The sequence below is a fragment of the Oncorhynchus mykiss genome, chromosome 17 (genome assembly GCF_057628025.1).
Source record: "Oncorhynchus mykiss isolate SJ-2025 chromosome 17, ASM5762802v1, whole genome shotgun sequence".
NCBI lineage: Eukaryota > Metazoa > Chordata > Actinopteri > Salmoniformes > Salmonidae > Oncorhynchus > Oncorhynchus mykiss.
This window is the reverse complement of record NC_143038.1, coordinates 56,891,376-56,917,369: the sequence shown is the minus strand read 5'-3', so window position 1 is coordinate 56,917,369 and position 25,994 is coordinate 56,891,376. Positions and strand designations below refer to the sequence as shown.

Below are 25,994 nucleotides of genomic sequence, written 5' to 3'. Positions count from 1 at the left end.
TTTTGCAGATTAACACTGGAGTGATAAATGATCAGATGAACATGTGCAGGTAGAGATACTGGTGTGCAAAAGAGCAGAAAAGTAAATAAATAAAAACAGTATGGGGATGAGGTAGGTAAATTGGGTGGGCTATTTACCGATGGACTATGTACAGCTGCAGCGATCGGTTAGCTGCTCAGATAGCAGATGTTTGAAGTTGGTGAGGGAGATAAAAGTCTCCAACTTCAGCGATTTTTGCAATTCGTTCCAGTCACAGGCAGCAGAGAACTGGAAAGAAAGGCGGCCAAATGAGGTGTTGGCTTTAGGGATGATCAGTGAGATACACCTGCTGGAGCGCGTGCTACCGGTGGGTGTTGCCATCATGACCAGTGAACTGAGATAAGGCTGAGCTTTACCTAGCATGGACTTGTAGAAGACCTGGAGCCAGTGGGTCTGGCGACGAATATGTAGCGAGGGCCAGTCGACTAGAGCATACAGGTCGCAGTGGTGGGTGGTATAAGGTGCTTTTGTAACGAAACGGATGTCACTGTGATAAACTGCATCCAGTTTGCTGAGTAGAGTATTGGAAGCTATTTTGTAGATGACATCGCCGAAGTCGAGGATCGGTAGGATAGTCAGTTTTACTAGGGTAAGTTTGGCGGCGTGAGTGAAGGAGGCTTTGTTGCGAAATAGAAAGCCGACTCTAAATTTGATTTTAGATTGGAGATGTTTGATATGAGTCTGGAAGGAGAGTTTACAGTCTAGCCAGACACCTAGGTAGTTATAGATGTCCACATATTCTACGTCGGAACCATCCTGGGTGGTGATGCTAGTCGGGCGTGCGGGTGCAGGCAGCGAACGGTTGAAGAGCATGCATTTGGTTTTACTAGCGTTTAAGAGCAGTTGGAGGCCATGGAAGGAGTGTTGTGTGGCATTGAAGCTTGTTTGGAGGTTAGATATCACAGTGTCCAAGGAACGGCCAGGAGTATACAGAATGGTGTCGTCTGCGTAGAGGTGGATCAGGGAATCGCCCGCAGCAAGAGCAACATCATTGATATATACAGAGAAAAGAGTCTGCCCGAGAATTTAACCCTGTGGCACCCCCATAGAGACTGCCAGAGGACCGGAACACATGCCGGTCCTCTGTCTCTCACAGTCCCTCACATTATTCCAGACTCTCACTCCTAACACCCTGCAGTCTGTCTCTCACAGTCCCTCACATTATTTCAGACTCTCACTCCTAACTCTCTGTGGCCTGACATTCAGGGCAAAATACAACCGCCAATCCTACTCCTAAATGGTCCAAAGACATAAATGTATAACATACTCTATCATTATGATATTATTTGATACTCATCACTTAGTCTGATGATTTTACCAAAGCCATAAAAGTACAAGTGCTGAGTATAAACCTTTGAGCTCTGGCACCACGAGTCTCATAACGTTTATATTCAGAGATTTCCCAATAGTCCCACGAGGCAATAACTCCAGCCTGACCATCCTTTAGAACGCAGACCGATTTGGCCTCTATGGAAAATAAAAGACTGGTATGGCTGCCAGGTTTAGTTGCTTAATATCTGATTTGTGGTGAATATTCAGGAAAAGAAACAAACCCAATTTCGTGCAAGTTCCTTATGTATGTGTGCATGCCCTTCTCTCATTCAAGTATAGATAGTATAGTATAGTAAGTATAGTGTTGACAGTCGGGCGTCAGTCTGCAGTTATTGCAGGGCCTGTTTCCCTGTTCCCTGGTCCCCCCCACAGCTGATTGAATGGGAGTCAACCCCATTAATCTAGATAGAGCAGTAGCCCAATCCCACCTGCCTCTCTCCTACTGATCCTCCCCATTAAACTGGGACAACTGGGTGTTCACCCACCTACACTCACGGTCACACACATACTGTAAACACACTCTCAGGCATTAACAGACAGGTACTGTATGCATGCACACACCCGCATGCCAGTACGCACACACACACACACACAGTTTTGTAGCAGTTAATTCTCTTCATCAGTAGCACTGGTGTCTAATTGGAATATTCATGTGTTAATTAAGGGGTGAGGGAGCCTCTTCAGCAAGGAGGAGAGCAGGGGGACATGAAGGGCACTTCAGCATCACCCAGCCCTGAACACTCCTGAATGCCAATTACCCTCCCACTCACTGCACCCCTGACCTCACCTCTCCCGTGCTATCGCGTATTACTGCATGTTTCAGCACACGGGTTAACAAGCAGGGCTAAGCTGTTTCTGGGACCCTCTTTCTCTGCCTGAGAAATAGAGCCACTGTACATATAGAAGTTACTCTGCCAAGCAAAAGAGCAGTAACTACTAATTGAGTGGAACTGAGAGAAATGGCTTTAACATTTTTGTGGACAGACTACGTAAACATAAGTGGTACCGTAGATCTGTTATGATACAGATAACAAGCAACATTAGTTCCGGTTCTTCTTCTTTAAGGTTTTATAGGCAGACTACATCCAAAAAGGTTTGTTGCCACCACCTACTGGGTGGGGTGAAAACTGAGATACTTTAAAAATATATTTTTAAATAAATAAAACATATTATTCTCAAAAAACTAAAACTAAATTCAATGTACTCCTTCACTTAGTCAAATGTACTCAGATCCCTAAGCAGGCTCTGGGACCTGAGATGGGGGAACATATTTAGTCAGTATTCCCAGCAATGTTTCAGCCGTGAAGTCCTGGAAATCCAATATTATCTTAGCTGCTTTCACAATGATTTCCAGTTTCTTTTTTTGTTTGTTTGTCCTGTAAAATGAACCACCTCCACAATAAATTCAACAAAATCAGCGTTCTTCAGACTGACATCCACAGGCTGCTGGGTATTCACTGCCAAGGCTTCATCATCTCCACTCGCATAGAAGAACGTCTCGACAGCCCTGATCCTTTCTACTTTTCCCTCCTGCACTCAGAGAACTCTGGAATGTGATCCCCATCACAATTGCAACACAGTGCATCTTTAGACTCTTCAACAATGATATTCTGTTTGCAAACACTTGACCCGTGGCCAAACTTTTTAACATTTATGACATTGAAAGCAACTTTTGTACATAAGCTCACACCGCATATCTCATATATCCCAGCTTTATATGAGTTTGGAGAAATTCTTCATCAAGATTTTCTTCCTTTTTACCATTCAAATTGCGGGTTAAGCAATGTGAATCAACTATTCCTGGCATGTTCATCTTAAACCATGAAGCCTCAATATCTACCGAGAAACCTGATATGACACCTTTTATCGGTGCCCTACTCCGATAATCATAACTTGCCACTTCATGCGTCAATAATTTGCAGAGCCACAATGCTTTCTCACTTTCTTCTTTTGACAACCATGAAATCAACATCATACCACTCTTGGCCAGTCTGACTGACTCCACTTCTCCCAATGCATCCTTCACCATCTTTGTTACTGCAAACGGGTTTCCCCCAAAATATATCCTTGTTCATGAATCGTACTCCAACAAGCAATGAGGCATTATCATACTTGATTTACAACTTTAGCCCTTCTAGCTTCATTCTTAGATGTTACAGTATTCCACTCCATTTATTCACTCACGCCAACAGAATAAAAAGTGTTTCTGCTTCCACCTTTACAGAGCCGTGGATCTCCCTCGTCCTTTCCCACTGCATTGTCACCTATCCACTCAGTTCCGGTTCCTTTTCGGCATTGGTTATTTGGACAAATCACGATTTCGCAGGTTTCAAATTTCAGAAGGGGAGTGGACATTTGGCCCTTAGACATGCCCATAACTTGCAAAGAGAGAGGATAGAGCTCTTCATTCTGGTTCGGATCCTCATTCTATCTATAATGACATGTAAGGACCCAGAACTTAATCGAGCATCTGACCAATTACGCAATACTTTAGTTCTGGGTTAACCGAGATTACTGTATCTGTTACTTTGACAAAGAAAATTGTAATAAATAAAAAAGTATACCAGTTTAATTAAAGAACCAAAAAATGGACCACTCTGCCATATAGATTGCAAAATAGTTGAATAGATTTTCGATGTATCGATTCCATGTTTATGAACTGATACACCAAACGACGCTGGATTCAAAACTTAGTTTTCAATTGACATTTTTATAAAAAAATCCTGCAAATAATAGAATGTTATATATACAGTGGGGCAAAAAAGTATTTAGTCAGCCACCAATTGTGCAAGTTCTCCCACTTAAAAATATGAGAGAGGCCTGTAATTTTCATCATGGGTACACTTCAACTATGACATACTAAATTAGAAAAAATTATCCAGAAAATCACATTGTAGGATTTTTAATGAATTTATTTGCAAATTATGGTGGAAAATAAGTATTTGGTCAATAACAAAAGTTTATCTCAATACTTTGTTATATACCCTTTGCTGGCAATGACAGAGGTCAAATGTTTTCTGTAAGGCCCATTCCTCCATGCAGATCTCCTCTAGAGCAGTGATGTTTTGGGGCTGTTGATGGGCAACACGGACTTTCAACTCCCTCCAAAGATTTTCTATGGGGTTGAGATCTGGAGACTGGCTAGGCCACTCCAGGACCTTGAAATGCTTCTTACGAAGCCACTCCTTCATTGCCCGGGCGGTGTGTTTGGGATCATTGTCATGCTGAAATAACCAGCCATGTTTCATCTTCAATGCCCTTGCTGATGGAAGGAGGTTTTCACTCAAAATCTCACGATACATGGCCCCATTCATTCTTTCCTTTACACGGATCAGTCATCCTGGTCCCTTTGCAGAAAAACAGCCCCAAGCATGATGTTTCCACCCCCATGCTTCACAGTAGGTATGGTGTTCTTTGGATGCAACTCAGCATTCTTTGTCCTCTATATGACATTCTCCCAATCTTCTTCTGGATCATCAAATGCTCTCTAGCGAACTTCAGACGGGCCTGGACGTGTACTGGTTTAAGCAGGGGGACACATCTGGCACTGCAGGATTTGAGTCCCTGGTGTGTTACTGATGGTAGGCTTTGTTACTTTGGTCCCAGCTCTCTGCAGGCCATTCACTAGGTCCCCCGTGTGGTTCTGGGATTTTTGCTCACTGTTCTTCTGATAATTTTGACCCCACGGGGTGAGATCTTGCGTGGAGCCCCAGATCGAGGGAGATTATCAGTGGTCTTGTATGTCTTCCATTTCCTAATAATTGCTCCCACAGTTGATTTCTTCAAACCAAGCTGCTTACCTATTGCAGATTCAGTCTTCCCAGCCTGGTGCAGGTCTACAATTTTGTTTCTGGTGTCCTTTGACAGCTCTTTGGTCTTGGCCATAGTGGAGTTTGGAGTGTGACTGTTTGAGGTTGTGGACAGGTGTCTTTTATACTGATAACCAGTTCAAATAGGTGCCATTAATACAGGTAACGAGTGGAGGACAGAGGAGCCTCTTAAAGACGAAGTTACAGGTCTGTGAGAGCCAGAAATCTTGCTTGTTTGTAGGTGACCAAACACTTATTTTCCACCATAATTTGCAAATAAATTCATTAAAAAAACCTACAATGTGATTTTCTGGATTTTTTTTCTCATTTTGTCTATATATTCTCTACAAGCTTGACACACCTGTATGGGAGAGTTTCCCATTCTTCCCTGCAGATCCTCAAGCTCTGGTGTGGTTCTTGGTCACCTCCCTGACCAAGGCACTTCTCCCCCGATTTCTGTTTGGCCGGGCGGCCAGCTCTAGGAAGAGTCTTCTTCTATTTAAGGATGATGGAGGCCACTGTGTTCTTTGGGACCTTCAATGCTGCATAAATGTTTTGGTACCCTTCCCCAGATCTGTGCCTCGACCCAATCCTGTCTCTGAGCTCCTTTGACCTCATGGCTTTGTTTTTGCTCTGACATGCACCTTCATCTGTGGGACCTTATATAGACAGGTATGTGCCTTTCCAAAGCATGTCCAGTCAATTGAATTTACCACAGGTGGACTCCAATCAAGTTGTAGAAACTTTTCAAAGATGATCAATGAAAAAAGGACGCACTTGAGCTCAATTTCAAGTCTCATAGCAAAGGGTTTGAATACTTATGTAAATAAAAATACATTTTTTGCATACATTTCTAAAAACGTGTTTTCGCTCTGTCACAATGGGGTATTGTGTGTAGATTTTTATTTTATTTTATTTAACCAATTTTAGAATAAGGCTGTAACTTAACAAAACTTTGAAAAAGTCCAGGTTTCCGAATACTTTCCAAAGGCACTGTAAGTGTAGTTGTCTATAAGTTTACTCCAGTTATGGGAGGCATGGTAGGGTTAGGGGAAAATAATAAAGGAAAATATATTTTGAAAATATATTAAAAAAAAATATATACTTTTCTAGCTGCGATGGGTTCATATTCCTGTGGCCATACATCAAATTACCATCTGCATCTCTCATTTAATTGGGTCTATATAAATAGGTAGACTATGTATTTCAAGTTTTGATGTATGTGATCCCATAGGCAGTGTGGTTTATAGGCTACAGAAGAATTTGACAGTTGATCTTTTAGTTTGAAGTATGTATGCTATTGTACTCCTGAATTTATTTTGAGTAGCCTAGACAATGTTTCAGAATTTGCAGATAATCCAGCATATTTAGGTTGGGGGAAAAGTCTATGCAAAAAAAAAATGGTTGAATTGAAACATTCTACAGGTCAAATCAAATCAAATCAAATTTATTTATATAGCCCTTCGTACATCAGCTGATATCTCAAAGTGCTGTACAGAAACCCAGCCTAAAACCCCAAACAGCAAGCAATGCAGGTGTACAAGCACGGTGGCTAGGAAAAACTCCCTAGAAAGGCCAAAACCTAGGAAGAAACCTTGAGAGGAACCAGGCTATGTGGGGTGGCCAGTCCTCTTCTGGCTGTGCCGGGTGGAGATTATAACAGAACATGGCCAAGATGTTCAAATGTTCATAAATGACCAGCATGGTCGAATAATAATAAGGCAGAACAGTTGAAACTGGAGCAGCAGCACGGTCAGGTGGACTGGGGACAGCAAGGAGTCATCATGTCAGGTAGTCCTGGGGCATGGTCCTAGGGCTCAGGTCAGTTGAAACTGGAGCAGCAGCACGGCCAGGTGGACTGGGGACAGCAAGGTCCACAACTATTTGCCATTATTTTCTCTTTCAGAAACTGTCACAGTCCTTTGTCAAATACAGCATAAATTACTGAATTTTAAAAAACATTCTGCCAACACATTAAATAGACCGATAGCTTACGTAAAATATTTGACAGGACGGGTAGGCTGCAGTATTGCTGTGCGATAGGAGTCCGAAATCATAAACCTGTTTCATTTCAGAGCCTGTACCAAGTCAGGACATTTTTACCCAATAATCTATTGATAAACAACATTTTAAACAATAATTGGTCCTTTGCATAGAAGTGTGGACTGTAACCTACTTTTTAATGGTTTCCAATATACAATCAATCTTGCAGAATGCATGGATAGGCACTTGCTATAGGCAGCATGCATGTTTAGTTTGAAAAAGTCACTGCAAAATATCAAACCATCTGCCCCCGCCTCATAGCCGCGGGAAGTATGGGGTGTGGGCAGAATGGTTTGATATTTTGCAGTGACTTTTTCAAACTAAACAATGTTTTTATTTATTTTTTATTCTATTTTCACAAAAGTAGTGCATTGGGCTTCTACTAGTCCGATTTAGCTGTCTGTAGCGTGGGCAAAAAAACACAGAGGTACGTATTCTTTTCAGAAATGGCACATGCAGATATTTTGTGTGACATTTATGCAACGGTTATAAATGAGTCCTGGTCCTGAGTGCAGCTGATTGTAACTGGTAGAGTACAATGTGAGGTAGCCTGCTGGGTGTCAGAGCTTCTAAGTGTGAGACAGTCGTACTGTCTTTAGGTGGCCTTGGCCCCTGTGTGCCACAACTGGGCTGGGGTGTGTCTGTGCTCTCTGGCCCTGGCTGGAGTGGCAGAGCTGTTTCTTTTCATTCCCCCAGGCTACTGCAGCCTCTCTGGGGCCTGGCTGGGCGTGATGCTGATCTGTGTGGCTGACTCGTGTCGGCTCCAGTTTGGAAAGTGTCAGCTTTGCTCTGCCTGATTAGGGCATTGATCGGACACTGTACTGGAGTGCCTACACACTGTCCCCTTGGTGGAGGAAAGAGGCCTGGCAGGGGACCATGCATGGCTCTGGGCACCTACAGGGGCTTAACGTTTCTATACGTATCCAGGGGACTGAGTATCACTCTCTCATCATGGTGAAGTGGTTCAGCACTAGGGGCTACTTCTTTAGAAACCTTAGCCATAATCTGTTTGGCATATCTGGTGGCAAATATGTATATGGATGTTTCTTTGAGGGTTTGTGTATGACTGTATTTCATGAGTGGATCATATTGGTCAAGGTTTAAGTTTGTATTGTATGTCCATGTGACTTTGTGTTTAATACAGTGTATTTAGCAGGAGCTCTGTGCTCCATTTTCCTCAGAGAGCTGCAGTGAATGGGAAGGAGTCTCTCTGGGTTAAATGTGAGTCAGTGGCTGTTTGATGGAGATTGTTAGTGACAGGGTAACCACTGTGGTCAGTACCAGACTGACAGGCCGGAACACAAACCACAGAACAAATACGGAAAGTGCTGGTGCAGTGCTCATTCACACTTGCTTTCTCTTTCTCAAATGTTCAGCCTACCCTGTCTAACACACACTCCTCAAACACACACAGCTCAAACACACACTGCTCATTCTCCATTAATGTTTGGCTAGTAAAAATGTTACCTTACATTTCCGTTGTCAATGTCAGTAACGTCCCCATTTGGGTTGGCCATTTTTTCAACAAAGATTCAAGAACAAACTCGGTTTCTCTCAAACTCTGAACAGTGACCATTGGACAACCATTTTTCGTTTTCATTTGACCTTTTTGGTGAAATGCTGGCCATTGAGTTCTGATAGCCTGTAGCCTTTTGCTCTTTCTGCAGTCTCTGGTAAAAAAAAAAACGGCCTCATTCAGTACCTGTAAAAAGGATCTAATTTGACCTCCGTTTCCAGCGGTGCTTTGTTCTTATGGCCATAGATGCCTTTCAACACTTCCCTTTAAAGTCCAAGGGCTTAGGCCCGTGGGAAAAGCACTGCTGTTGTTCTGCTTGGTGGAAGAAGAAGGCTTATTTCCTTTCTGAGGTGGACTCTTTAATCTAACAGACTTCTGTTCAGCAGATGACTAGAGGAGTCATTAGAGACCCCTTTTTCTGGCTTGTTGGGGCAACCAAACTGACGGGAGGGAGAGGATGTGTGTCGGTGTGCCTTGCGAGTGGGTTTGCATATGTGTGTACTTAGATCAACTTCTCTCAACTCTCAGGTGATGAACAAAGTGCTGCAGGACAGCATGTCCCATTTTCCCTACTGTGTGAGAGTGTCACCTGCTGTTAGGCTTAACTCACCTTTCCCTGCTCAGAGTCAGGATACCCACTGGACAGCAGCTATCTAGGACTACTGATACCTTGATGTGGCTGAATCACAGTGAGGCAGTCTGGAGAGAGTGTAAAGGGTCTATTACTGCAGTGCACTATGAGAAAAGATGGTATTGATATTTCATTATGACTGTAATAAAGAGCAGCCCATATTGAGTTTTTATTCATAGAGCTGGTCTAGTTCAGGTTAACATGTGGAGCGAGTCCTAATGACTCTGCAGAACTTTAAATGAGTCTGGGCGAGTTTAAGTGCTTTAAAACGCCTCCCTGGATCACCTGACCTGACTATTAAACACACTGCTCCCTGAGCAGAGAGAGAGAGAGAGAGAGAATTGATTTTTTCCCCCAGCTTTTTACTGACGTCCATCAGGGTTCACTAGATGGCCCCATGGGTTCCACCATCAATGTTTCTGGGATTCAGGTCCTGGCCCCAGAGCTGTTATAGGCTGTGCTCTCAACAGTGCAGAACTGGCCCAGTGATAGCAGACAGCAGGGCTGCTGAATGGTGGAAGGTTGGACGCAGCAGGCTAGGATGGGCTTCCCTCTCCTCTCCTCTTCACATTGACTGACCTGTCCTTGACGTCCAGTCTCCACACCAGCACCATAGGGGGTTTAGCCAGATGGATTAATGAGAGCAGAGAGGAGCGGTGTCTCTGAAAGGCTTACAGGGAGAGAACAGGGGAGACTGGAGAGCGAGAGATGGAGACACTATCGCTGCACTGATAGACAGTGAACCTTCAGCACCATGGACAGCGGAAAAGTATGAATGAGTTTTGTTTTTGAGTGTGTGTATGTGTGTGTGTGTGTGCGTGTGCATGTGTGTGTGTGTGACAGAGAATGACAAAATAGAGAGGAGAGAACAGTGACTCAGTGTGCTGTGTCTTCTCTACTGTCAGACGTCATGATTGACTGTTCTTTCAAAGCACTGCCTCTAGCTATTCTCTCTAACTGGGCTAAATAATGTTCATTCACTCTCTATAATATTTGCAGCACAGTTGTTCTTCTTAAAGTGCCGGCACCTCCATTAGAATGAGTGATGATCAGAGCTGCTCAGAGAGTTGAAAGTAAGGCTTGTAGGCCGTAATGGATGAGCCTTTCACGCTCACTCATAGCTCCCTCACTTTCTAAGCCTTCACTCTCGTGTGTGTGTGTGTGTGTGTGTGTGTGTGTGTGTGTGTGTGTGTGTGTGTGTGTGTGTGTGTGTGTGTGTGTGTGTGTGTGTGTGTGTGTGTGTGTGTGTGTGTGTGTGTGTGTGTGTGTGTGTGTGTGTCAGGCTCAGAGCTATTAATGCTGGCAGGGGTGCTGTGTCAGAGCTGCAAATGTGATACTCCTCTTCTATGCTGCAATGGTGCAAAGTGTTAGTGTGAATATATGCTTTTATGTTAGATGAGGGGGTGTGACAGTGCAGTTACCGACCCCACATACTCTGAAAGATTATTCATTCATTCACCCACTTGATCTGATGTGTCTTTCCAGAAAGTGTCCCAGTACATCATCATCGTCCAGGCCACGGACATGGAGGGGAACCTGAACTTTGGCCTGTCCAACACGGCCACCGCCCTCATCTCTGTGACCGACATCAACGACAATCCTCCCGAGCTGACCGCCAGGACGGTGAGTCTCCTGTCCACCCCAGGACTGACCTCTACTGTAGGGCCACACATTTGTCTTCATGACAGGATAACATCAGCTGATGGATATTCAACAGGGCAGTGCCCCAACTCTGCTGTAGATGCAGTCCATGTGTCTGATGCTATCTTAGAGAACAAAAGGTCATGGCTCTTTGACAAGAGGGTAGAGAGCTGTACAGATGAGAGGGACAGAGACATGTGGAGAGATAAACAGTAGGCAAAGAAAAACAGGTCTAAAAATAGGGAGAAGAAAGGGGCCAAAGGGAAAGAGAGAAAGAGGGAGCTACTGAAGTAAAGGGGGAGTGGTACGGAGCAACATGGAAGGACAGAAAGGGGGAGGGGATAGAGAATGATCATAGGCATTCTATTTGGTGGTGGTAGGAGCCCTCGCTCTTCTGGTGACCATGGTTTGCCTGCAGGCGTCTGGCCCGAGTCCCATACACATCCGCACTGGAGGCAGCCTGTCTTCCGTATTGTGTGCGTGTGCCTGTGCGTGTGTGTTTGTGTGTGTGTGTGCACGTCTGCGCATGCATGTATGCGTGCATCAAAAGGGAGGAGTAGTCTGTCTCTCCCTTCGTTGGTTTCTCTTTCTCTCTCTTTCTCCCTCTCTCTCTCCTCTTTCTGTCTGTGTGTCCATCCATCTGCAGAGAGAGGAGTGTGCCAGGCAGGCAGCAGTGTAGTTCCAGCCGGATGCTCTGATAAGAGGCCCCAGCTGTCACAGACTAGCCCACTGAACAACGCCTTGCCTCGAACCACTCTGTCCTGTCTCTCTCACTCCCCTCTCACAGGGGAACACTCAAACTTCCACAGGCACACACACATACACTGCCTTGCCATACTCCTCTCCACTCCACACTGTCTCTACTCTCTCCATAACTCAGCCTCTGTCTGCTGTTGTAGGGCCCCTGGTGTATCAGACATGGTGTTGGGTGGAGAGAGAGTGTTGAGAATCCTCACTGCCTCACAGTGTTTAGAACCGCATGGCATTGCAAGAGAGATAACACATTATAATAGCAAACAAACCAGGATGACAAAGAAGGAGAAAGAAAAACTTTGGCAACATGGTTTAGAACACATGGTTTGGAACACAAGTGTCAAACTGTGTGTTCCAACAGTAACAGATGGATGGGCCTCTGTTGTGGAGGGACAGTGGTTATGTTGGTGCAGACTGCAGAGGACGGGAGAGGGAGGCAGAGAAGAGGAGTGGGGACAGGAGAGGACATGTTAGTCATAGAGACAGCTGTCTTACTGTCTTACTGCTGTGTATGACACACATACACAGCTTTACTCGCGGCACACACATACACAGACAGAAACAAACACACTCCATTTTCCTAGAAGAGTCTCTGTTGTTTTGTTTGTCAACCCCTTTTCTTCTCTTCCCACACAGCAAACTCCACTTGGAGCAGTTCAGTAATTATTTGTGTATGACAGACACAGGAAAGAATGTGCATCTTTCATGTGGAGATGGAGAGAAAACATAAGCACACTAATTAAGTAAAATTGCTTGCGGGGGCGTAAACCAAGCAGATTTTTTGCTTCTAATTTGAAAAAAGACAAATGTTTTATTCATTTCAGAACATGGGCATGAATATGAGTGTCATGTTCATCATTATGTGAAAAACAAAAAGACAATGGTACTTGCCACAACTCATTAGGCTGCATTCAGCGACTGTATAATCTCTCTCTTCTAGTGTTATGGTGGTGTGATCTAATCAAGTGCATTACACTCAAACTAAACTCTATAATCCTGTCGACATTTTCAATTCACATCCATAATGGTGAGTGTTTGGAGCTGTGGTCTGTAGGTTCATATGTTCAAATCTCAGCCAGATAGATTCCAGTATGCCTTGATTTCATGCTATTCCTGGTTTACCTGTAGAACTTCTGTGTCTAACAGACTAGTTTTACTGAAACGTATTACTGAAGGACAGTTAGTGGCATGATTGTTGGCACAACACTAAGTTTGTCTATCAGTGATAGTAGACGTACCACTGCATGTGGCACTTGTGTGACGTGGAAAACAGAAATTAAGTGTGTTGGTGTTGCCAATGCCTCGGGCTCCTTTACCATCACAAGGAGGATATAATAACCATTAAAACACATTTAACTGTGCACCATTCTACAATATATGTTTTTAAGGGCATTTTTATTCACAATTCTTGCTAACATTATTGCCTTTTTGTTCCTGTTGTTGTTTTCAACCAATACTATGCTTCTATTGAGAACATTAAAAGAGCCCATAGATTCATGTTGAGTTGCTGATCCTCTTGTGAGAAAGGGGAAACATAATGCAGTACTACACTCTGAAACAGCAGTGTTCTCTTTTTCCAGGCTCAATTCTTATATTATTCAGTTCTTCTCCATTCAGTGTCCAACTCTGTGGTTAAAAGCAGTTCAGTGGTTGGGGTCTATTCAATTTTGAACTAGATGGATTCCATTCCAATTCAAGCTGAATTGGAGTTTACTAAAGCATTCTGATTTAACTATGCACTTTTATCCTCTTGCCTTTATGAGCCCATGTTGGGAGCTCCAGTTCCCTAACTAGTAACCACTGGAAGTTCCCTTCTGGATCTGTTTGTCTCTGGCTGCTTATCAGACTTCTTGATGCACCCATCTCGTTAGCGGGATCATTTTCGTCAACCACCGCTGAATTGCAGAGCGCCAAATTCAAATTAAACCACTAAAAATATTTAATTTTCATGAAATCACAAGTACGATATAGCAAAATACAGCTTAGCTTGTTGTTAACCTCTAGCGTCGAGCAATCCCGTATCCGGGAGCGTAATCATAGCCTCAAGCTCATTACCATAACGCAACGTTTCCTATTCATGAAAATTTGCAAATGAAATAAATATATTGAAACACAAGCTTAGCCTTTTGTTAACAACACTGTCATCTCAGATTTGCAAAATATGCTTTAACCAAAGCTACACAAGCATTTGTGTAAGAGTATTGATAGCCTAGCATAGCATTAAGCCTAGCATTCAGCAGGCAACATTTTCACAAAAACAAGAAAAGCATTCAAATACAATAATTTACCTTTGAAGAACTTCAGATGTTTTCAATGACGAGACTCTCAGTTAGATAGCAAATGTTAATTTTTTCCAAAAATATTATTTGTGTAAGAGAAATAGCTTTGTTTTGTTCATCACATTTGGCTAAGAAAAAAACCCGAAAATGCAGTCACTTACAACGCCAAACTTTTTTCCAAATTAGCTCCATAATATCGACAGAAACATGCAAACGTTGTTTAGAATCAATCCTCAAGGTGTTTTTCACAATTCTATTCGATGAAAAATCATTCCTGGCAGTCGGTTTCTCGTCAGAGCCAAACGGAAAACTACTGCAGCTGGAGATTACGCAATAATTGCGACGGAGGACACCAAGCGACCACCTGGTAAATGTCTCTTATGGTCAATCTTCCAATGATATGCCTACAAATACGTCACAATGCTGCAGACACCTTGGGGAAAATGTGGAAAAGGTAAGCTGACACCTAGCTCCTCCACAGCCATATAAGGAGTCATTGCCATGAGGCGGTTTTTAAAAATGCGGCACTTCCTGATTGTATTTTTATCTGTTTTTTTTTCTGTAACATCAGTTCTGTGGCACTCACAGACAATATCTTTGCAGTTTTGGAAACGTCAGAGTGTTTTCTTTCCAAAGCTGTCAATTATATGCATAGTCGAGCATCTTTTCGTGACAAAATATCTTGTTTAAAACAGGAACGTTTTTCATCCAAAAATTAAAAGAGCACCCCCTATATCGAAGAAGTTAAACCACCTGGCGTGTCAGATTTCAATAAAGCTTTTCGGCTAAAGCATACCAAGCGTTTATGTAAGCACATCTCTCTCAGTAAGAAAAATATTACAAACAGCTAGCAGCCAAGTGTTTTTAGAGTTTTTAAAGTCACGAAAGTCAGAAAAGCAATCAATTAAATCGCATACCTTTGATGATCTTCAGATGTTTGCACTCACGAGACTCCCAGTTACACAATAAATGTTCCTTTTGTTCCATAAAGATTATTTTATATCCAAAATACCTCCATTTGGTTGGCGCGTTATGTTCAGAAATCAACAGGCTCGACCGGTCACAACATCGCAGACAAAAATTCCAAATAGTATCCATAATGTTCATAGAAACATTTCAAACTTTTTTTATAATCTAACCTCAGGTTGTTTTTACAATATATAATTGATAATATATCAACCGGGAATGTAGCTTCTTCAATAGGAGAGAGAGAGAAAATGGCTGCTCCAAGCTGTTGCGCATACAAAACGCTGCTGGCACCCAGCCATACAATGACGCGATGTGATCTTTCTCGCTCATTTTTCTAAATAAAAGCCTGAAACTGTGTCTAAAGACTGTTCACACCATGGGGAAGCCATAGGGAAAGGAATCTGGTTGATATCCCATTAAATGGAACGAAGGCAGGCTATGGAACATGGAGCTTTCAAAATAGAGGCCACTTCCTGGTTTGATTTTCCTCGGGTTTTCGTCTGTAATATCAGTTCTGTTATACTCACAGACAATATTTTGACAGTTTGGGAAACTTTAGAGTGTTTTCTATCCTAATCTGACAATGATATGCATATTCTAGATTCTGAGCCTGAGAAATAGGCAGTTTAATTTGGGTACGTTTTTCATATAAACATCAAAATACTGCCCCCTACACAGGTTATCAGACATACCACCTGTTACTTTCAAGGGTGAGGACATCTACCCAGAGCGCATTATCCAGTTAGAACAGTTGCATAAGGTTTTTAATACCACATGTCAATCTGGCTCTTCCCTTCTCTCCCCCAATGTTGTCAGACAAGCTTGGAAAGTGTTTTTCCTGTCTGTGTTGAAGTTCGTGATGAAAATGAAATAGAGGAGCCCACACACCACAGATAATGTGCATATCAAATTTTTTCTGTGCTTAGCGGCGTGGCGATGCTGCGGGGGACAGGGGGCAAGGAGGAGGAAGAGGGGGAGGGGGGGTTGGATGCAGCCACACCGCCACAATGAAGTCATTAGATGGAACAGCAGCTGGCAGTCACACACCATAAACCAGTTAACGCATCACAAGAGGAAACACAGATTATTGTCTGACAATGACAGCTGTGTGTGTGTGTACAGTATGTGTTGTGTGTTTGTGTTTCTTGATTAATAAAGAGACTGCTGCAGAATGTAACTTTGCGATGTTAGTTGGGCTAGATTCCTGTACAGTAGGTTTTTGTGTATGCTGTTTCTGCTGAGTTTCCTCCATCATTTAGTGAGACTGAATAGTTTTAGATTGGAATATAATGAAGATCGTTACCCAAAGATGGTCCATGCAATCTATTTAATTGCATTACTTATTTAACTGCTTAATTGGTAAATGTGCAGAATTAAATGTAAATGTAAAAACACTTAATTGAACAAATCCATTGGTTTAAATAAACATTTCCACACGGACATTCAGCAGTATAAGGAACAGAATGGCTGTAATGAAAACAGTGTGTCTATTATCCAAATTCATACAAATATCTCACTTACTCCCTCCCTCCCTCCCTCACACCTTCTCTCTGTCTGTAGTTTTCGGGGGAGGTCCCAGAGAACAGTGTGAATGTGGTGGTGGCCAACCTGACAGTGATTGACAGGGATCAGCCCCACAGCCCTAACTGGGCTGCCCAGTACCGCATCGCCAGCGGAGACCCCCAGGGTCACTTCCTCATCCGCACCAACCCTATCAACAACGACGGCATGGTCACTGTGGTCAAGGTAGGGGACTCATTTACTGTTTTACATAAACAACTCCAAGTGCTTTGGTTCCATATTGATATGGGTCCATTTGAGTTGTTATTTAATTTAACTTTGCCTTCTCTTGTTCTCAACCTCCCTCCTTACATATCTTACTCCCCCACCCTTCTCTCCCTCCAGCCGGTGGACTATGAGCAGAACAGGGCCTTCATGCTGACTGTGATAGTCTCTAACAAGGCCCCCCTGGCCAGTGGGATCCAGTCTTCTCTCCAGTCTTCAGCGGGGGTCACCATCTCCGTACAGGACGTCAACGAATCCCCTGTCTTCCCCACCAACCCCAAGTCCATCCGTTTTGAGGAGGGTGTCCCCGCAGGCACCACACTCACCGTGTTTGCTGCCCAAGACCCTGACCTCTTCATCCAGCAAACTGTCAGGTACTGAATGTTCACTGTTTTAGAATAGATGCTGATAGTATTTTGCTTGGATTTGCTCTCTCGTGAGGCTGAAACACTGCCTTCCCTAACTGAACCGCTCACAAAACCAAGGTCCAATAAATTCCTGTTGCCTAGCGACAAGAGTTAAAAGGTTCAATCGTAATGAGCTGGACTGTGTGTCCAGCCACACTTTCTTTCTCTACCCCTGTTTCTCTCCATCTCTCTCCTCATCGATCCCTCTATTGCTTGCATCCGGGGCCATACTCCCTGAGTGGTTTGGCACTGGGGCATGGTGCTGTCTCTAAATCGACCCAGTGGGTCTCCCTGGAGAGAACTCCCACATACTCACCGGGTCAAAGGTCACTGAGCAACTCCAGCCACTCCATCCCCAGATTCAGCACCAATCAATTCCACTCTAAATTCAGCCTAACACCAGTACACAGAGGCAATCTGGAAATGTTAGAGAATTGATGCGGTGCAGGCAAACAAATAAACTCTAAAAACACCAGTTCTTCTCATAAATGGACTCCCTCGTGCAAACTTACTCTTTCACTGTTATTTTGTCTTCTTAGAGCCACAGAACTCCTCTTTTTCTCTCACCTCCCTCTCTCTCTAACTCAATCCTTTCACTTTCTCAGTCTCTTTCTTTCTCCTTTATTGATGAGAGGTCAGCGCTCCTGTCTTCTCCAGAGATGTCGTGGCGGCAGACAGGCAGTTCATGTTTGGACAGCCTAATCTCCACTGGTTGATTCATTTTAATGACCTTGCCCGACAGATGACGTGAGGATCTACAGTGTGTTTTTTACACCAGAAGGGACTCCTCCTTCCTTTCTCCTGCCCCATGACTCCTCCCTTTGTTCTCGCTCATCTAGACGGGAAGGGAGAGGAGAGTAGAGAGGAGAAGAAAGAGTTGGACAGGGTCTGATTTGCAAGCTGATTTCACTTTCAGACTAGAAGGAAGTAGTGGCATGCGTAGATGGATCATAGATCTTCCTCACCAGCTGTGTGTCCTTCTCCCTGTGCCAGCCTTTGCCAGCTGGGTGCTGGGTGTCAGAGGCTTGAGTGCCCCTGGGGTGCCACCGTGGCATGGGAAGAGATGACAGGGCCTCGCATGCCAACTAGAGACCTCTGTTTCACCTGTCAAGGGACACCAAATCCAAACTGACATCCAAGTTTGTTGTCATGACTCTCTCTAACTCTCAAGTTCCTGTTATTTTGCCAACTGATTTTTCTGTTATCTATTCTGTTGTTGATATCCTAATGAAGGAACACCAAATTGAAAAATTGGTATGTTTGTATCTGTCTTTACCTCCCTCCATCCCTTGGAGTGCAGGATTTCCATGGTTGCAGGAGTCTAAATGTGGCAGAGTGTGTTTCATTAGCGGGAGATAGATTTAGTTGCCTAGCTGCCATAATCTCCCAGACATCTCGTTGGCACTCGCTAACCTGTGTCATCCTCCAGCGTGTTCTCTAATTAGACTCCTCATAATCATCAGCAGCATCATCAAACTTCCTCCCACCAGGCATCTGATCTCTTTATACCTCTGTCTCTATATTTGCACTATATATACAAAGTATGTGGACACTCCATTAAATTAGTGGATTCGGCTATTTCAGCCACACCCGTTGCTGACAGGTGTATAAAATTTAGCACACAGCCATGCAATCTCCATAGACAAACAATGGCAGTAGAATGGCCTTACTGACTTTCAATGTGGCACTGTCATACTGTAGGATGCCACCAAATTCCTGCCCTGCTAGAGCTGCCCCGGTCAACTGTAAGTGCTGTTATTGTGAAGTGAGAGGCCACAGAAGCTCATAGAACGGGACCCCCAAGTGCTGAAGTGTAAAAGTCTGTCCTTGGTTGCAACATTTACTACCGAGTTCCAAACTGCCTCTGGAAGCAATGTCAACACAAAAACTGTTAGTCGGGAGCTTCATGAAATGGGTTTCCATGGTTGAGCAGCCGCACACATGCCTAAGATCACCATGGGCAATGCCAAGCATCGGCTGGAGTGGTTTAAAGCTCGCCACCATTGGAATCTGGAGCAGTGGAAACACATTATCTGTACTGATGAATCACGCTTCACCATCTGGCAGTCAGGTGGACGAATCTGGGTTTGGCGAATGCCAGGAGAACGCTACCTGCCCGAATGCATAGTGACAACTGTAAAGTTTGGTGGATGAGGAATAATGGTCTAGGGCTATATTTCCTGGTTCGGCCTAGGACCCTTATTTCCAGTGAAAGGAAATCTTAACGCTACAGCATTCAATGACATTCCAGACGATTGTGCGTCCAACTTTGTGCCAATAGTTTGAGGAAGGCCATTTCCTGTTTCAGCATGACAATTCCCCCAATCACAAAGCTAGGTCCATACAGAAATGGTTGGTCGAGATTGGTGTGGAAGAACTTGACTGGCCTGCACACAGCCCTGACCTCAACCCCATCGAACACCTTTGGGATGAATTGGAACACAGACTGCGAGCCAGGCCTAATCAGCCAACATCAGTGCCCATCCTCAGTAATGGTCTTGTGACTGAATGGAAGCAAGTCCCCGCAGCAATGTTTCAACATCTAGTGGAAAGGCTCGTATAGCAGCAAAGGGCAGACCAACTCCATTTAATGCCCATGCTTTTGGAATGAGCTGTCCGTCGAGCGGCTGTCCACATACTTTTTGTCATGTAATGTATCTTTCCATCTCTCCACACTGTGACAAACGAGTAATCACATTGATTTACATTGATTTATGGAGACAAATATAGACCTATACTTTTGAATTCATGTGGCAGTGTTACCTGCATGAAAGTAAGCTCCTACTACTCTAATTAATATCTCCACTTACATACTCATTATTTTGTGCAAATTGCTCTTAATTTGTTGTTAGCTGTCAACCAAGCTGCAAGAATACCATACTGCTTCCTGATGACGCAATCTCAATCGCACTCCACACCTCCCTTTCTCACATGGACAAAGGAACACCTATGTGAGAATGCTGTTCATCGACAACAGCTCAGTGTTCAACACCATAGTGCCCACAAAGTTCATCACTAAGCTAAGGACTCTGAGACTTAACACCTCCCTCTGCAACTGGATCCTGAACTTCCTGACGGGCCGCCACCAGGTGGTAAGAGTAGGCAACAACACGTCTGCCACGCTGATCCTTAACACTGGGGCTCCTCAGGGGTGTGTACTTAGTCCCCTCCTGTATTCCCTGTTCACCCACAACTGCGTGGCCAAACACGACTCAACATCATCATTAAGTTTGCTGACAACACAACAGTGGTAGGTCTGATCACCGACAAGGATGAGATGGCCTATAGAGAGGAGATCAGAGAACTGGCAGTGTGGTCCCAGGACAACAACCTCTCCCTCAATGTGAGCAAGACAAAGGAGCTGATTGTGGACTACAGGAAAAGTTAAGATTAGATACAGGGTATTTGCCAATTCTACTTCTATTTGTACTGAAGGATATATTAAGGCATTATCACTATGGGATTATATATGTTGTAATAGTTTCTACTGTGTCTGCAGGTACTCCAAGCTGTCTGACCCCGCTAACTGGCTGAGGATCAACAGGACCAATGGTCAGATCACCACCATGGCTGTGCTGGACAGGGAGTCTATGTACGTCAGGAACAACATCTATGAGGCCACCTTCCTGGCTGCCGACAATGGTAAGTCTGGTAAGTGAGTGTGTGTGTGCCTGTGGTAATTCTGTGCGTGTGGTGTGTGTGTGTGTGTGTGTCTGTCTGTCCTCCTGTGTGTACGTGTGCATGCGTACCGCATCAGTGTGCATGTTGCCTGCTAAATGCATCCCTTGTGTACTGTGGAGAGGAGTGAAATATCTGTCTAAATGTGCCACAGGTGAGTGCTGTCGAAGCTGCTGTAGTGATCGGTGAAGTACTCTAAAACCAATCGCCCCATTACAAATAGAGGTGCTTACTCTCTGTGTTTGAGAGAGAGGGCACAGGTGGTGTTGTACCACAGCGATATTAAAGATTGGTTTGCGGGAATGAGGTGTGCTGCCCTCGAGTGCACAGAATTTAGGCAAACAAGCTGTTGATTGCCTATTGATTCCAGACACCAGTCTACATGGGGATATATTCTACTTTAATTTAATTTTGCTTTTATTCATTCTGCTCCACTAAGGAAGGAGCTCAACAAAGCACCGAACCAATCACAACAGACAAGCAGTTAATGGTGTACTCTGCTGTGCTGAGGCAATAGACCTTTACATAAAGTATCTGTAGCTCATGCACTGCTTTACTTTGTAATAGAAAACAGAGATGGATCTCCTCAGTGTGATGAGCTTGGGTGAACTCCATTCATGCAGACAGAGCAGCATCAGTTACTTAGCAGAAATTATAAACTGGGTGGTTCGAGCCCTGAATGCTGATTGACTGACAGCCATGGTATATCAGACTGTATACCACATTTATTTTACTGCTCTAATTACGTTGGTAAACAGTTTATAATAGCAATACGGCACTTCAGGGGTTTGTGATATATGGTCAATATACTGCGGCTAAGGGCTCTTCTTAGGCACGACACAACGCGGGCCTTATTGCTTAAATACTCCATGATAATCAGTTGGCTATACAAAGCTATAGTAGTCTTTTCTCATAGACTGTAGGTTAGGGTGTGTTTGTTGTCACGGTATATTGTAGATTATGGTGTGTTTGTTGTCATAGTATATTGTAGGTTAGGGTGTGCTTCGCCTCAGTGCATTTTAACAACAGCCCCTGTGTAAGGGAGATATGTGGTGCTTTCCAGTAGAGTCGTTTCATGTGTCCTCTGAGAGTGCTGAGCTCCAGACTCACGCAGAGTGAAATATTTATGTGCGGTTTCATTTATTATGGCTGTCATCACTGGGAGCTTTTAGAACAAATGCATGCTGTATTCTTCCATCACTCTCAAACGGGGCGGCAGGGTAGCCTAGTGGTTAGAGCGTTGGACTAGTAACCGGAAGGTTGTGAGTTCAAACCCCCGAGCTGACAAGGTACAAATCTGTCGTTCTGCCCCTGAACAGGCAGTTAACCCACTGTTCCCAGGCCGTCATTGAAAATAAGAATTTGTTCTTAACTGACTTGCCTGGTTAAATAAAGGTAAAATAAAATAAAAATGAAAAAAACCCTCTCTCAATATTCTCTCAGCTCCCTCGTTTTTCTCTTTCTCTGTTTCTTCCTCATCTCCCCTCCCTCTGTCCCTTTGCTCTCTTCTATTTTCATTCTATTTCTCACCTCCAAATGAAATTCAATTGACCTCAAGTGATTTTTAGACAGTGTATATTATAAGACAGCGGGAAGATGTTTTGGGGTGGGCACCCCTACTTCCTGCGGCTGTGCTGTGCATATGCATGAAGTTTCTGTCGTCCTCAAATTGATTACGTTTGTCTCTCTCTTCCTTTCTCCCCTTCTTCCTTATCTCCTCCCATCTCTCCCCCCTCTCTCTCTGCCCTCGCACCCCCCTGTCAGGTTCTCCCCCGGCCAGTGGAACAGGTACTCTGCAGATCCATCTGATAGATGTGAATGACAATGCTCCGGTGATGATGCCCAAGGAGGCCCAGTTGTGTGAACGCGCCAATCCCCGCTCCAAGGTCAACATCACAGCCTCCGATGCCGACGCTGACCCCCATGTGGGGCCCTTTGTGTTTGAGCTGCCCTCCTACCCCCCCAGCATCCGACGCAACTGGACCATCTCCAGGATCAGCGGTAAGACATGGGATATCTGCTAGAGGTGTAGTGTGTCATTGTTCAAATTCTGTAGTCCAACTTCTCTACTTGCAATTATATTAGCACAGCTGAAAACTGTTGTACTGATTAAAGAAGCAATAAAACGGGTCTTCTTTAAACTAGTAGAGTATCTGGAGCTTGAGCATTTGTGGGTTCGATTACAGGCTCAAAATGGCCAGAAACAAAGAACTTTCTTCTGAAACTCGTGAGAAATGAAGGCTATTCCATGCGAGAAATTGCCAAGAAACTGAAGATCTCGTACAACGCTGTGTACTACTCCCTTCACAGAACAGCGCAAACTGACTCTAACCAGAATAGAAAGAGGAGTGGGAGGCCCCGGTGTAGAACTGAGCAAGAGGACAAATATATTAGAGTGTCTAGTTTGAGAAACAGACCCCTCACAAGTCCTCAACTGGCAGCTTCATTAAATAGTACCCCCAAAACACCAGTCTCAACGTCAACAGTGAAGAGGCGACTTTGGGATGCTGGCCTTCTAGGCAGAGTTCCTCTGTCCAGTGTCTGTGTTCTTTTTCCCATCTTAATCTTTTATTTTTATTGCCCAGTCTGAGATATGGCTTTTCCTTTGCAATTCTGCCAAGAAGGCCAGCATCCCGGAGTCGCCTCTTCACTGTTGACGTTGAGACTGGTGTTTTGCAGGTACTATTTAATGAAGCTGCCAGTCTTAATTTCTCAGAACAAGAAAAGACTGACGAGTTTCAGAAGAAAGTCCTGTTTCTGGCCATTTTGAGCCTGTAATCAAACCCACAAATGCTGATGCTCCAGATACTCAACTAGTCTAAAGAAGTCCAGTTTTATTGCTTCTTTAATCAGAACGACAGTTTTCATCTGTGCTAACATAATTACAAAAGGGTTTTCTAATGATCAATTAGCCTTTTAAAATGATAAACTTGGATTAGCTAACACAACAAGCCATTGGTACACAGGAGTGATGGTTGCTGATAATGGGCCTCTGTACGACTATGTAGATATTCCATAAAAAATCATCCCTTTCCAGCTACAATAGTCAGTCACAACATTAACAATGCCTGCACTGTATTTCTGATCAATTTGGTGTTATTTTAATGGACAAAAAATGTAGCTTTTCTTTCAAAAACAAAGACATTTCTAAGTGACCCCAAACTTTGAACGGTAGTGACATTTTTTTTTTACCTTTATTTAACTAGGCAAGTCAGTTAAGAACAAATTCTTGTTTACAATGACAGCCTACACCGGCCAAACCCGGACAACGCTGGGCTAATTGTGCGCCGCCCTTTGGTACTCCCAATCAAGGCATGTTGTGATACAGCCTGAAATCGAACCAGGGTGTCTGTAGTGACGCCTCTAGCACTGAGATGCAGTGCCTTAGACCGCTGTGCCACTCGGGAGCCTCATCATATGTGGTTGTCCCACCTATCTATCTTAAGATGAATGCACTAACTGTAAGTCACTCTCGAAAAGAGCATCTGCTAAATGACTGAAATGTTCAAATGTAAATGCTGTTGATTTATAATGTCTAAATCTTGTCTGATGTGTGTGTGTGGATGCTGGCTCCCTGTGTGTTTGCTTCTGTGTGACAGATGACATGGTGTGGTCTCAGGCTGATGGCCTGTGGTATAAAGGAGCTCTTATATGTCACTATTCTCCTAGAGAGTAAATGGCTCTGTCTCATGTTGACGTATGACTTGTGTGCTTTGTGACAGATCACATCCATTCATCTCCCTGCCCTGATAGACAAGATGTCATATGTGCATGTTGATGTATAACCCCCTATCTGTTGGCAGTCCGATACTGTTGTTTTAGTTGAAGTATTTCGTTGGAAATATACTGTTGTTTTAGTTGGAAATATGATTGGAGATATTGTGCTGCAGATGTGTGCCTGCCTGCGTGTTTATTTAGCTACAGTGACTACCTGTGTATTATTCTGTATGTATTTGCATGTACTGTATCTCTGCCAGTACTGCTCACATGGCCACAGATGACTACAGTAAAACTCTGGAGTGGTCAACTATTTATCTCTACACCACTGCTATATGCTTCTAGCAGTGACTGGATATTGTGTCTGTGTGACTATGTGCAGGTGACTATGCCCAGTTGAGACTGAGGATTCCCTACCTGGATGCAGAGGTGTATGATGTTCCCATCATCGTGTCGGACTCCGGTAACCCGCCCCTCTCTAACAGGTCCATTATAAAGGTCAAGGTGTGTCCGTGTGATGACAACGGAGACTGTACTACCACCGGAGCTGTGGCTGCTGCCGGACTGGGGACCGGAGCCATCATAGCCATACTCATCTGTATCATCATACTGCTTAGTGAGTATAATACACACTTATAAACACACGCACACACACACACACACACCTGTGCTGTAGGAGTCATTGTCTGTATAATCATACTACTAGGTACTGCATATCATGTACATTACATGTACATCATGTACATTACACACACCACCTCTGATATATCCCTGTTCACTCCTCTGTCTGTGTTGTATTGTGGTGTGTGTTGTATGTTGCAGTCCTGGTGCTAGTGTTTGTGATGTGGATGAAGCGCAGGGAGAAGGAGCGTCAGGCCAAGCCCCTGCTGATCGACCCAGAGGACGACGTCAGAGACAACATTCTGAAGTACGACGAGGAGGGAGGAGGAGAGGAGGACCAGGTCAGTGTTATACACATTACACATGCAGAGCAAGGCTTCATCTAACAACACAGCCATAAAGATGATGGCGGTGATGATGATGACGATGACAACGATGATGATGAAGATGGCATATTTAATAACTGTGATTGCACTCAGACACTTCCTCAGTCATTCTTACAGTCCCACTGAGTATCCTTCCTTGCTCTGTGTTGCAGGACTATGACTTGAGCCAGCTGCAGCAGCCTGAGTCTGTGGAGCACATAATCAGTAAACCAGTGGGGGTGCGCAGGGTGGACGAGAGGCCCATCATCGCTGAGTCCCAGTACCCTGTCAGACCCAGCCTGCCCCACCCTGGAGACATCGGAGACTTCATAAACGACGTATGTTAACTATTAGACATCAGAAGTAATTTATCTCAAAATACTATTTAAGTGGTCTAATGTTTGAGTTT

At 44.0% G+C, this 25,994-nt stretch overlaps 1 protein-coding gene across 4 annotated transcripts in view; it reads left to right on the top strand.

Annotated features, from left to right (window-relative positions):
* The window catches only part of LOC110494541 (cadherin-4), a 354,972-nt gene that overhangs the window by 325,802 nt on the left and 3,176 nt on the right, over nucleotides 1–25,994 (top strand). For 2 of the 4 annotated variants that reach the window (XM_090206011.1, XM_036950600.2), the window contains exons 9-16: nucleotides 10,856–10,993; nucleotides 16,573–16,758; nucleotides 16,918–17,171; nucleotides 20,704–20,846; nucleotides 22,647–22,883; nucleotides 24,982–25,215; nucleotides 25,422–25,561; nucleotides 25,759–25,923. In XM_090206011.1, the coding sequence (XP_090062137.1) occupies nucleotides 10,856–10,993; nucleotides 16,573–16,758; nucleotides 16,918–17,171; nucleotides 20,704–20,846; nucleotides 22,647–22,883; nucleotides 24,982–25,215; nucleotides 25,422–25,561; nucleotides 25,759–25,923 (1,497 nt within the window). Of the gene's footprint in view, nucleotides 1–10,855; nucleotides 10,994–16,572; nucleotides 16,759–16,917; nucleotides 17,172–20,703; nucleotides 20,856–22,646; nucleotides 22,884–24,981; nucleotides 25,216–25,421; nucleotides 25,562–25,758; nucleotides 25,924–25,994 lie in introns of all 4 variants that reach the window. The other 2 variants (XM_036950601.2, XM_036950599.2) reach the window with 1 other exon arrangement.